Genomic DNA, 11,036 nt, shown 5'->3' with positions numbered 1-11,036 from the left:
GAAATAGACTATGGACTATCATCTCCACGTAGGATTATTTTTATTTATAGAATTCTTGTAAGCCGAAAATGGACATAGGACATAAATATAATTTTCCAAAAAAGAGTCTATAATGAGGAGAAGATGGAGCGATAGTGGTCAAAGGCACAAGGAATGTCTTATGATGAAAAACTACGTAATTTTTGTTTTATTTTCTAGAAATAGAACCATGGAAACCTTGGTTGGAAATTTTATTTTATTACTCATCTCTTTATATATCTATTTAATAATTATTTATGATATAATTGTGATATATATGTATGAGATGATCCACAATTGATCTATTAAAGATATTGAGAAAATATCCGTGTTGTACTATTCCATTTACTTCTTTAGGTTATTCGATTATTGTGAGAAGTGTGGTAATGAGAAGGTGCATGTCTAAGATTAGGTTTGGCAAGGAAAGACTTGGTTTTTAAGTGGTCAAATATGACTTACCTCCCTTTCCCAGGAACCTGCCTGATGCACGAATCACATTCACTTCTTCAATTTTTCCTTTAAAAAATTGTGGAAAATCAAAATTGTTTGATTGACTCTTGTGTATGAATGAATGTGAATATTATAAAATTTCCAAAGCATGTCATACATACATGAGATAAGCATGCAATATAGTTTAGGAAAGAATGTCATATGTACTTTTCATGCATATATTGATCATACATGATTTAAACTAGGAATTAAAAACCTTGCACGTTTAAAATATTAGGTGGGAAAAAGTCCCTAAACAAGACCTACGACCTCCATCAATGGTCTCTTGCAATGGCATGACAGGTGCACTACCCCACAGTAGGATTGCTATTTGAATCTCACTGAGAAAATTTCCTGAAAGTAAGAATAATTCACTTGTGATCAAATGATAATTGTACTGGCCCTTGTGGTAGGCATTCTCATGCAATAAGTCAAGAAATTCTATCTTCAAAAGAAGATAACTAGTCAAAGCATGTTACTCGATGAGATTGTCCAACGATGACTCATTTGTGGTGCACGATGTGATAAGTGTTGAATTGATGATTATACACCCAAGATCTTCTAATTAAGTAACTCCCCACAAAACTATCTTCTAATTAAGTAACTCCCCACAAAACTCTACATAAATTAAAACCTTGAAATATTTTGGTTGAAAACTGACTCGTCAATGAAGGAGAAAAGGAAGAACTTTGATGGTTTTTCTTGAAAATTTCTCTAGATAAAAATTCTAGGGTTTGAAAAGATTTTCTATTTTTGAAACTTTTTTCCCTAATTGAAATAGGTTTTAGGAATTCATGTAGAATTATGGTTATTTTAAATTAAGAAATAATTTTTTTTAAAAAAACAAAGTTCTGGGCTGGGATATTTTAAAACTTCGGCACTTTTATGGGTAAAATTTAGAAAATAAAATATTTTGGTAGAAAGGTGTATAGGGGGCTTCGAACCTGAGACCTAAGGGTAAGCTAAGGCTTTACCACTAAACCGAAAAGCTGGTTTTTATCAATTTCTTATCAAAAATAATTCTTAAGGCACCCTAAATTCTCTAACCCTATGCTTTAAAAAATAAAAAATAAAATCTAAATTTTATCCCCATTTCTTTTAGCCCTATTTTTGAGATGTAACATCATATTTGTTCGTTTGCATTATCCAACTGTATGAGGAAACCTTCCTTGCAAGAGCTTATACTATCTCTTCAAGTAGTCTTGGTTGAAGTTGACATGGTCAGTGTGGGGCTCGCTAAGGGCATTGGTGAAGCAGAAGCGAAGAAGAAAGAAGCTGAAAATGCTTATCAGTCTACTATGAGGACCTTAGAAAGGGCTCGTAAAGTATATAAGAATTTGGATAAAGAAAATAGAAAATTAATGGATCAAAGCAGGAGGTTGTAGGAGCGTCTAACTCTTGCTGAAAAGGATATTGAAAAATTGCATGGAGATCGCAAGCGAGCAAGCTGATCAGGATGTTTTGGAGGCGACCATGAAAAACATGGATGAGAAACATAAACTTGTCATGGGTAATCTAGTGAAGAATCATGAAGAAGCTTTGGAAAAGCACAAGGCTGACACCATGCAAAGCTTTCAGGATTATTTGTTAGATTTAAAATCTAACTTCCTATTGCATGCTCAAGTACTTGGTAGTCCCTTCGATGCTCGCAAGGTAAACAACCTTACAAGTGCCCATCTAGACTTCAATGTGTACTTCTAGGGTTTCTTGGGAGAAATTTTTAGAAGAATGGAAGAACTCCAGCAAACTTTACTTCATTGATAATCCTGCTGAGGCAAGTGTATCTCCCACTATTGGGTATGAAAGCGGAAGATGAAGGAGAAGATGAAGAGCTCGGCGACCCCCAGAATACTAGCGCTAACTCATGATTTCATTGTTTTTATTATACTAGTTTTTCTCTATTTTGAAATAGAAAATCTATGTTTGTTTTGAATTGAAACGATGTGGTGTTTGATTGTGAATTTATTTAAGCAAATTGCATAACCAAATTGCCACTAAAAATGACTTAACAAATATAACTTAAATAGTGATTAAGAAATCAACTAACACAGATGAGATTGTTCATGATATTAAACCGAATGAACTTAGGCTGCAATCTTAAATTAGTGAGTCGTTAATGATATCAGATGTGATATTGAATAACTAGCAATTTAGATTAGCGATAGTAAATTGGCTAACTCAAATAAAATTATTCATGATATTGAATCGAATGAGCTTAGGCTACAGTCTTAAATTAGTGAGCCGTTAACAATATTAGTTGCGATCTTAAATAACGAGCTATTTAAAGTAGCGATAGTAAATCAACTAACTCAAATAAAATTGTTCATGATGTTAAATCGAATGTACTTGGACTGCGATATTAAATTAGCAAGCCATTTGGAGCAACAATATTAAATCGGCTAACTCGGATAAAATTGTTGATGATGTTAAATTGAATGAACTTAGGCTATGATCTTAAATCAGCGAGCTGTTTGGAGCAGTGATATTAAATTAGCTAACTCAAATAAAATTGTTTATGATGTTAAATCGAATGAATTTAAGCTGCGATCTTAAACCACCGAGCCATTTGGAGCGGCGATATTAAATCACCTAACTTAGATAAAAATGTTCATGATGTTAAATCGAGTGAACTTAGGCTACGATCTTAAATCAGCGAGCCGTTTGGAGCTGTGATATTAAATTAGCTAACTCAAATAAAATGTTCATGATGTTAAATCGAATGAACTTAGGCTACAATCTTAAATCAACGAGCCGTTTGGAGCTGCGATATTAAATCATCTAACTTAGATAAAATTGTTCATGATATTAAACCGAATGAAGATCTTAAATCAGCGAGCCGTTTGGAGTAGCGATATTAAATCAACTAACTCAAATAAAGTTGTTCATAATAGATAAACTACATATCATTTGCAAAGAGCATATCTTTATTGAAAAATATAATAGAACATTCATAAATAATATTTTTTTAGATGGCGTGCATTCCAGGTACGAGGCAGAATAGGGCCATCTATTGTTGCTATTTTGTAAGCTTCATATCCTATTTTTTCTACAACTTTGAAAGGTCCTTCCCAACTAGGGGTTATTTTCCTTGTTGTGATGTTGAGAAGCTGGCTTCAGTAATTCGTAAAATTAGATCGCCCACTTGAAACTATTTGTTCTTCATTGTGGAATTATAATATTGAGCAACTTGTTGATCTCTTGCAACATTTCTGATTTCTGTTCTCTCTAACTTTATCAATGAGATCTAAGTTGATTCGAACAGCCTCCTGGTTGGCATTTTCATCAAAATAAGATGTCCTGTGAGATTACAGGCTTATCTCAGCAGGAATTACTGCTTCTACCCTATATACCAGTGAGAATGTTGTCTCTCCTGTTGTTGTATGAGGTGAGGTTCGCAAAGATCATACAATTCTTGGTAACTCTTCTAACCAGGCCCCTTTGGCCTCATCAACTTTTTTCTTTAAATCCATTAGAGTCTTCTTATTCATTACTTTTACTTAACCATTTGTTTGGGGAGTTTTTACAGAGCTTTGAGCGAGAGCAATCTATAGATCCTTGTAGAAGTTCTTAAATTTTTCTTGGAATTGGGTTCCATTGTTTGTTATAATCAAACGTGGAATGTCAAACCTGCAAACAATAGATTTCCAAAGAAAAGACTCCATTTGTTTTACTGTGATTGTAGCTAGAGCTTCAACTTCTATCCACTTAGTGAAATAGTCCACAACTATAACTATGAATTTATTTTGAATTGTGGCTATTAGAAATGCACCCAAAATATCTATTCCTCAAGTTGCAAATGGACAAGGACTAGACATTATTTGCATAGGCTCAGCTGGTGATCGTTGCACTTGAGCACGTTTCTGGGGGGAACCACAAGTACAAACCATATAGTGTGCATATTTATGTACAGTTGGCAAGCAATACCCCTACCTGAGAACCTTTTGTGCTAATAACCTCCACCTAGGTGATCACCACATATTCTATTTCGAACGTTGCCAATTCATTTCCCCACTTAGTCATTCTACCTGAAGTATCTACTCTAGACAAAATGTCCTTGATGGGTTGATTTGTCATGGCAATCACTGGATGAGCTTAAAAGGAGGGTCACAATTTGCAAGCTGCCACTATTAAAGCAAATATTAGCTTTTTTGTCTTTGAGTACCTTTGTTCGCCATTTTGTATCACATTGCTAACATAATACACTAGAAATTGGCAAACCCCTTTTGTCTTGATCAAAATTGTTACCATTGTTTCTTCAGAGGTCTCTAGATAAAGATAAAGAGTCTCCCCCACTCGATGTGACATCAGAAGTGGTGGAGACATGAGATACAACTTAAGATTCTCAAAAGCATCTTGGCACTCCTTTGTCCAACTAAAAGAAGTTCTTAAGGCTTTAAAAAAGGGTAAAAACTTATTTGCCATCCTGGAGACAAACCTATTCAGTGCGACCACCCTCCTTGTTAAGTGTTGAATTTATTTAATAGTCTTCAATGGAGGCTTATCTAGAATGGGTTGGATCTTCTTAGGGGTTGCCTTTATACTTTTCTTTGAAACTAGGAAACCTAAGAATTTTCTTGCTCACACACCAAAAGTGCACTTTTCCAAACTTAACATCATGTTATAAGCTCGCAGAACAGCAAAAGCTTCAAACAAATCTTGAATATGCCCCCATAAAGTAGAGCTCTTCACCAACATGTCATCAACATAGACATTAACACCGCGACCAATTTGCTCTCTAAAAATCTTATAAACCAATCTCTGGTAGGTTACACCTGCATTCTTCAACCCGAAAGGCATAACTAGATAGCACAACAAGCTTTCTTCCGTGACAAAGGTTGTTTTATCCTGATTTTTTAGAGCCATGGAAATTTGATTATAATCTAAGAATGCATCCATAAAACTCATGAATTATGGCCTAAGGATGCATTGATCAGCCTGTCAATTGAGGGTAAAAGAAAACTATCATTTGGGTAAGCTTTGTTTAGACTGGTGAAATCTTTGCACATTCTCCACTTTACATTAGTCTTCTTTACCATCACAAAATTTGATACCAAATTCGAGTATGTCACTTCCCTAATGAATCCCGCTAAAAGCATCTTTCTTACCTCCTTCCTAATGGCCTCCACGACTTGCGGAGCAAACCTTTTTTTTTCTACTTGACTAGCTTGACCTCGGGAGACACATTTAACTAATGAGCAATCACTTGAGGATCCACACCAAGCATGTCTGCAGTTGACAATGCAAAAATGTCTGAATTCTCTTTCAAACACTAAACCAAGTCATCTTTTTCTTCTTCTACTAATACTGATGAAATCCTTACCAACTTATCTGTGTTATCATACTACAAAGTTTCTGTGACTTTTGTTGCTTTTGGCTTGCGAATTCTTTTCTCACTTCTGATATCCAAACTATCCAAATCTAAAACATGACTAGCCATTTCTTCCTATTGCGAACCCTGACCTTGCGGTCTCTACTCATGTGTTTGCTTAACTGACAACATATAACACTACCTGACTGTTTGTTGGTCAGACTTTATGAAACTTATTCCTGTCTTAGTGGGAAACTTAATCTTCATACAAAAAGTTGCAATCATCATTTTAGTTATTCTCATAATTGGATGTCCAAAGATAGCATTCTAAGCCATTGGATGATTTACCACAAAGAACCGAATATACTTTGTGGTGGTGTGTTTGCCATCCTTCAAGGTAATAGGCAAGGTAATACATCCTTTCACCTCGACTGGATGGTTTGCAAAACCATACAAAGGGCTTGCCTTCTTCAAAACTTGTTCATTGAGCCCTATCTACTGGTATGCGTCCCAAGTCAATACTTCCATAACACTTCCACTGTTAACCAAAATTTTCTTCACCTCAAATCCTATTATAGTTGCTGACATGACCACTGGATCATTTCCTTCCTCATCATATATTGAATTCCCATCCTCATCATTAAATTGTACCTTCCACTTCTCTTGTTGACGCAGCCTTTTTAGTGAACTAACTGACATTACACTTCTAATATGAGCCTTTCTCTTCATGTTAGGGGTTTCCCACTTTTCACCCGTACCAATTATCACATGTATTATACCCCTAACCTCTTGTTTTCCCTTATCATGCCCTGCAAACCCTGACTTGATGTCGAAGCACCCTGAGCCACAAAATCCTTCAGCTCACCATTGCTAACTGCCTCTTCTATAACATTTTTCAAAGTGAAGCAATCCTTGGTCTTGTGCCCCCCGTCATTGTGAAAATTACATCTATCTCTTGAGTTGACCCTTGACTGGTTGCGCTGCATAGGTAGAGGGCTTGGCAAAATACCCAAACTCTTGACTTGACAAAGAATGCAATAGGTACACGAATAATAATAACTCTTATATTTTACACTTAGAGTTCTATTATAATAATGACTCTTATAAAAATAGCACAACTTTTTTTACATAATTTTTTTAACTAATAATTGTAATAATTATCAAGCTTTTTTTATATTTTATATTTAGAGTTTTGTGCAAGTAATAACTCTATTTTATAATTAGCACAACTTTTAACTAATTGTTGTAAATTAAATTATAATTATTTTAAAATGTGTAATTATCACAACTTTTATTAAATTATAATTATTTTTAAATTTATAATAATTATTAGAACTTCTATTTATTTCAACTTTGTTAACTAATAATTCTAAATTAAATATTATAGTAATATGATGAAAAATAAAAGGCATTCTCATTAGTTTAACTTTTTCTAAATTCATGCTTATATATGTAATAGATTGATAGTAAATATATATTTTATTTATGTTATTTATTCTAATTAATAATTCATATAAAACTAATTGATACTTTGGTTAAAATAATAAAATTGAATGTTTATTGCACATGGTATTCGGTTTTAATTTCTATTATCATAAATTTTTATTAACTTATCATATAGAAAAGACAAAAAAAACTCACATAAAAATATAACTTAATTTGCATATGAGAGGATATTTTATTGATTTCAAGAATGAATTGGTATTTGGTTAACCCTTAATATAATATTAGATTTATATAAAAGTTAATTAATGCTTTGAGTACAATTGTAAATTTAAATATTTATTCCACATGATATTTCGAGTTCAAATCTTATTTCAAAAGTAACTTTATTGATTTGTTCATGAAAATATAACTTAGCTTGTGTATGATATTTTATTAATTTCATAATGAAATTAATGTTTGATTGACCCATAACACTAACTAAAACATGTAATTTAAATTTGATTATTTAAAAAAAAATTAGTAATTGATTTAATTAGAAGTATTTGATTAAATCGCACCAAAAATTAATAATAAAATGATATTTTAGTCAAGGAAAGTTAGCCTCCATGCTTATGGGAATATAATATAAAAGCAAACAAAACCAGAGGCGTTGCATTGGAACTAAGGGCGCCCATAGACCCCATTTCCCATCACCATTTTTATCATCAATAACCGCCCTACGGATCCCACAAAACCGGGAATTGACGAGAGCCAGAACCGCGTTTTTCCCTTTCTTTTTAACAAGGACCACGCGCGCCTTTTCAGTTCACCTTATACTTTCACACTTAATAGGCGCGTGGATACAAGGGCGTGTGACAGGGGATGCTATTGAGAGTGTTAGGTGCTTGTGCCATTATGTGGCGACTCGTCAGCAAGGCAAGAATCTGAAACTCGTCTGCCTCACCTCTTGTACGGCAAATGCCTTTAGTTTCTGTATCTTAACCTTACATTCGACATTTATTTACAATTTATGCCCTTTACTTTTTTATGTTTATCCATGGCCCCCTTTATCCTTCCCTTCTTTTATTTTCTCAGGCTCCATTAGCTAGGAAATAAAACTAACTGTGGTGGGATAGAGTAATATTAATTATTATAGAGTTAGAGATTTAGTATATATTGTTTGAAAGCTAAGTGAATAAAGAGAGAAATGATCATTATTAAATACATTTTCTATTTTTATTACATTAAGATTTATTCCTTAATTGGGCATTAAGTTCAGTTATAAAATTCTAAAAGAAATAGCCCTAAATTACTTGCCCTTCGTTCAATTTCTTTAAGGATTATTATAATAAATCTTGATTCTTCAGTCACATTGAAGAAATATTAATAATAATTCAAAATAAAAACATGGATAAAAAGTAAATATATCACTACAATTGTGAATAAACTTCAGATTTATTATATTTTTAATTGGTGAAATTTACAATCATTTAATTTTGAAGTAAATTTAAAATTTAAAAGAAAATTTTATTAGAAATTTAGGTGTTATTTGATAAATTATAAAATCATATTATTTAGAATATAAATGTAAAATTAACAAAATAAATGGGCAAATATGGAAGCACAGGAAAGAAGATAAAGAAGCAAATGAAGATTCAACCATTATTGTTTGCCCACTTGCCCAAAACCCACAAAAGTCAGTCAATCACCTGTTTGTTTGGAAACCACTGCACCACCCTCCCCACTCTTTTCAACGAAACAATCCCACGTCCCCAACTCCATTTAAATAACCTTCTCTTTTCTTTTTTTCCAAGTTTCAATCAAACACTACTTCGGTTATAATACTCTTCCATCTTCCAACCAAATTAATCTTTCTTAACATATTCATTCATGCGGATGAGTTGCAACGGTTGTCGAGTCCTTCGCAAAGGCTGTACTGAAAGCTGCACTATAAGACCTTGTCTCCAATGGATTCCTAACGCTCAATCCCAAGCCAATGCCACCCTTTTCCTTGCTAAATTCTACGGCCGTGCTGGTCTTATTAATCTTATTGGTGCTGGCCCTCAGAATCTCCGTCCTGGTATTCTTCTATCTAATCTAAAAAGATTTTTTTTTTTTTTCTGTTTTTATCAAAGGCAAAATGGTTAAATGTCCTTTTTTGGGTAACAGGAGTTTTTAAATCATTGCTATACGAAGCATGCGGTCGGATAGTGGACCCAGCTCATGGTTCGGTCGGGTTGATGTGCTCCGGGAACTGGCATCTGTGTGAAGCAGCCGTCGACGCGGTTTTAAATGGGTCGCCGATTAAACAAGTTCCTTCTGAATTGTCGGCTTCCAAGTGCCCGCAGCTTAAATCCTCCTTTGACATTCGACACGTTTCAAAAGACAAGAAATCCGATGATGGGCTTCGCAAAGTTAAGTCCCAGGGACGGTTCAAGCGGTCAGCTTCAAAACCGAAGCCGAAGCTGGAGGAGGTTGTTTTTGAACCGGTGAGTAAGGGAGGAGATAGTTGGGAAGGTGAGTGCTTATCGGTGGAGACGGTGGAGGGTTCGTTGGCTAAGGGTGATGAGTTAGGCAATGGGAGTGATTTGGAGTTGGAGTTGACATTAGGGTTGGAACCCAGGACAAAGAAGAGAGGGAATAATGTCAAAGGCGGTGGCGATGCCACGTGTGGAGGCCGAGTAGAGGGTTTATGTTAGGTTTTTAGCGTTTATAGGAAATATTAAAGTTAGAGAGTTAGATTTGTGGTAAATAGCTTGAAGAGGAAAAGTGTTGAAAAGTTATACAAGTTTGTTTTGTTTTTGAGAAGAAAAAAAGTGGTTTATTTGTTACATTCAAACTCCCCACGCTGTGAATCATTTTATGTTGTATCGATTCCGGTTTTAATTTTTTAAATTAAAATTAAATTACACACCTATATCGTTTTCAAATAATAAAGCATAAAAATTATATAATTTTAAGTTGGAACTAGAAAATATTTTGTTAACATTAAAAATAATTTATTAATATTATTATCTCTTAATAATAAAAGTAATATTAATAAATTAATTTATGATATCTTTGAATATATATGAATAAATTAAATAAATCCCAACTTGATAAATAAAATCATTGAATATATACAGCTAAATTAAAAATAATAAAATCCAAGTTTTTTTAATTAAATAGATAGAATTTCTATATATAAATATGGGATAAATTATAAGAATATGCAGGGAAAAAATTATTTGAGAAACTACACTAATTTTTTTTAAAATTTACTGAATTACGTTGTTTTTGGAGATAGAACGGAAGACGCGCCTGACGCATTTTCACTTTAGTAAAAATTATTTTTTTTCTTGCGGTTGGAAATTAAGGGTTTGTTGATTTATTTTTGTCCGTGCTTGAAATAGACATGATTATAGTTTTGAGGTATGTTTGAATTTACGGTGGTGTCATGGAGCTAGGTGGCATAGAGATTTCATCTGCCATGTGAGTATGGAGTCATCACCCTGGAAGTCGGATCGCGTTGCAACTCAAGGTCCCAGTTGGCAGTGATTATACGGTCTGGGGTTGAAGTGTAGCTGGGGCTTCAAGTTTACAAAGGTTATGCTGTCAAGGGATGGAGCATAAATGGGACCGTAGTTGACAGTGGTTATGCGGGCATGACAATGAGTTCTTCTCATCAAAAAAGGATACTTTATAAAACTCAAACATAAACACAAGGAAGAAAAACATAGTGACATTTCAGTATAATCAAGTAGTGTGTCTTATCCATCACCACCGAAGGTAGTGACCCCGTTATTATAACATGTGA

At 33.8% G+C, this 11,036-nt stretch overlaps 1 protein-coding gene across 1 annotated transcript; it reads left to right on the top strand.

Moving 5' to 3' along the window:
- The first annotated feature begins 8,950 nt into the window (after window positions 1-8,950).
- Window positions 8,951-10,157, top strand: LOC105798678 (LOB domain-containing protein 40). The gene is made up of 2 exons (XM_012628839.2): window positions 8,951-9,320; window positions 9,410-10,157. The coding sequence occupies exons 1-2, from the start codon at window positions 9,131-9,133 to the stop codon at window positions 9,937-9,939; spliced, it is 720 nt and encodes a 239-aa protein (XP_012484293.1). The 5' UTR covers window positions 8,951-9,130; the 3' UTR covers window positions 9,940-10,157.
- The last annotated feature ends 879 nt before the right edge of the window (window positions 10,158-11,036 follow it).

The sequence above is a fragment of the Gossypium raimondii genome, chromosome 9 (assembly GCF_025698545.1).
Source record: "Gossypium raimondii isolate GPD5lz chromosome 9, ASM2569854v1, whole genome shotgun sequence".
In the NCBI taxonomy this organism is placed as follows: Eukaryota; Viridiplantae; Streptophyta; class Magnoliopsida; order Malvales; family Malvaceae; genus Gossypium; species Gossypium raimondii.
Note: the sequence above shows the minus strand (reverse complement) of the source record. Positions and strands in the feature narration are given on the sequence as shown.

What these genes read in the sequence shown, in the direction of transcription:
- LOC105798678 (XM_012628839.2), top strand. Translation starts at nt 9,131, where the DNA reads ATGCGGATGAGTTGCAACGGTTGTCGAGTCCTTCGCAAAGGCTGTACT. An exon ending in CCCTCAGAATCTCCGTCCTG is followed by an intron (nt 9,321 to 9,409) that starts GTATTCTTCTAT and finishes TTTGGGTAACAG; the next exon opens with GAGTTTTTAAATCATTGCTA.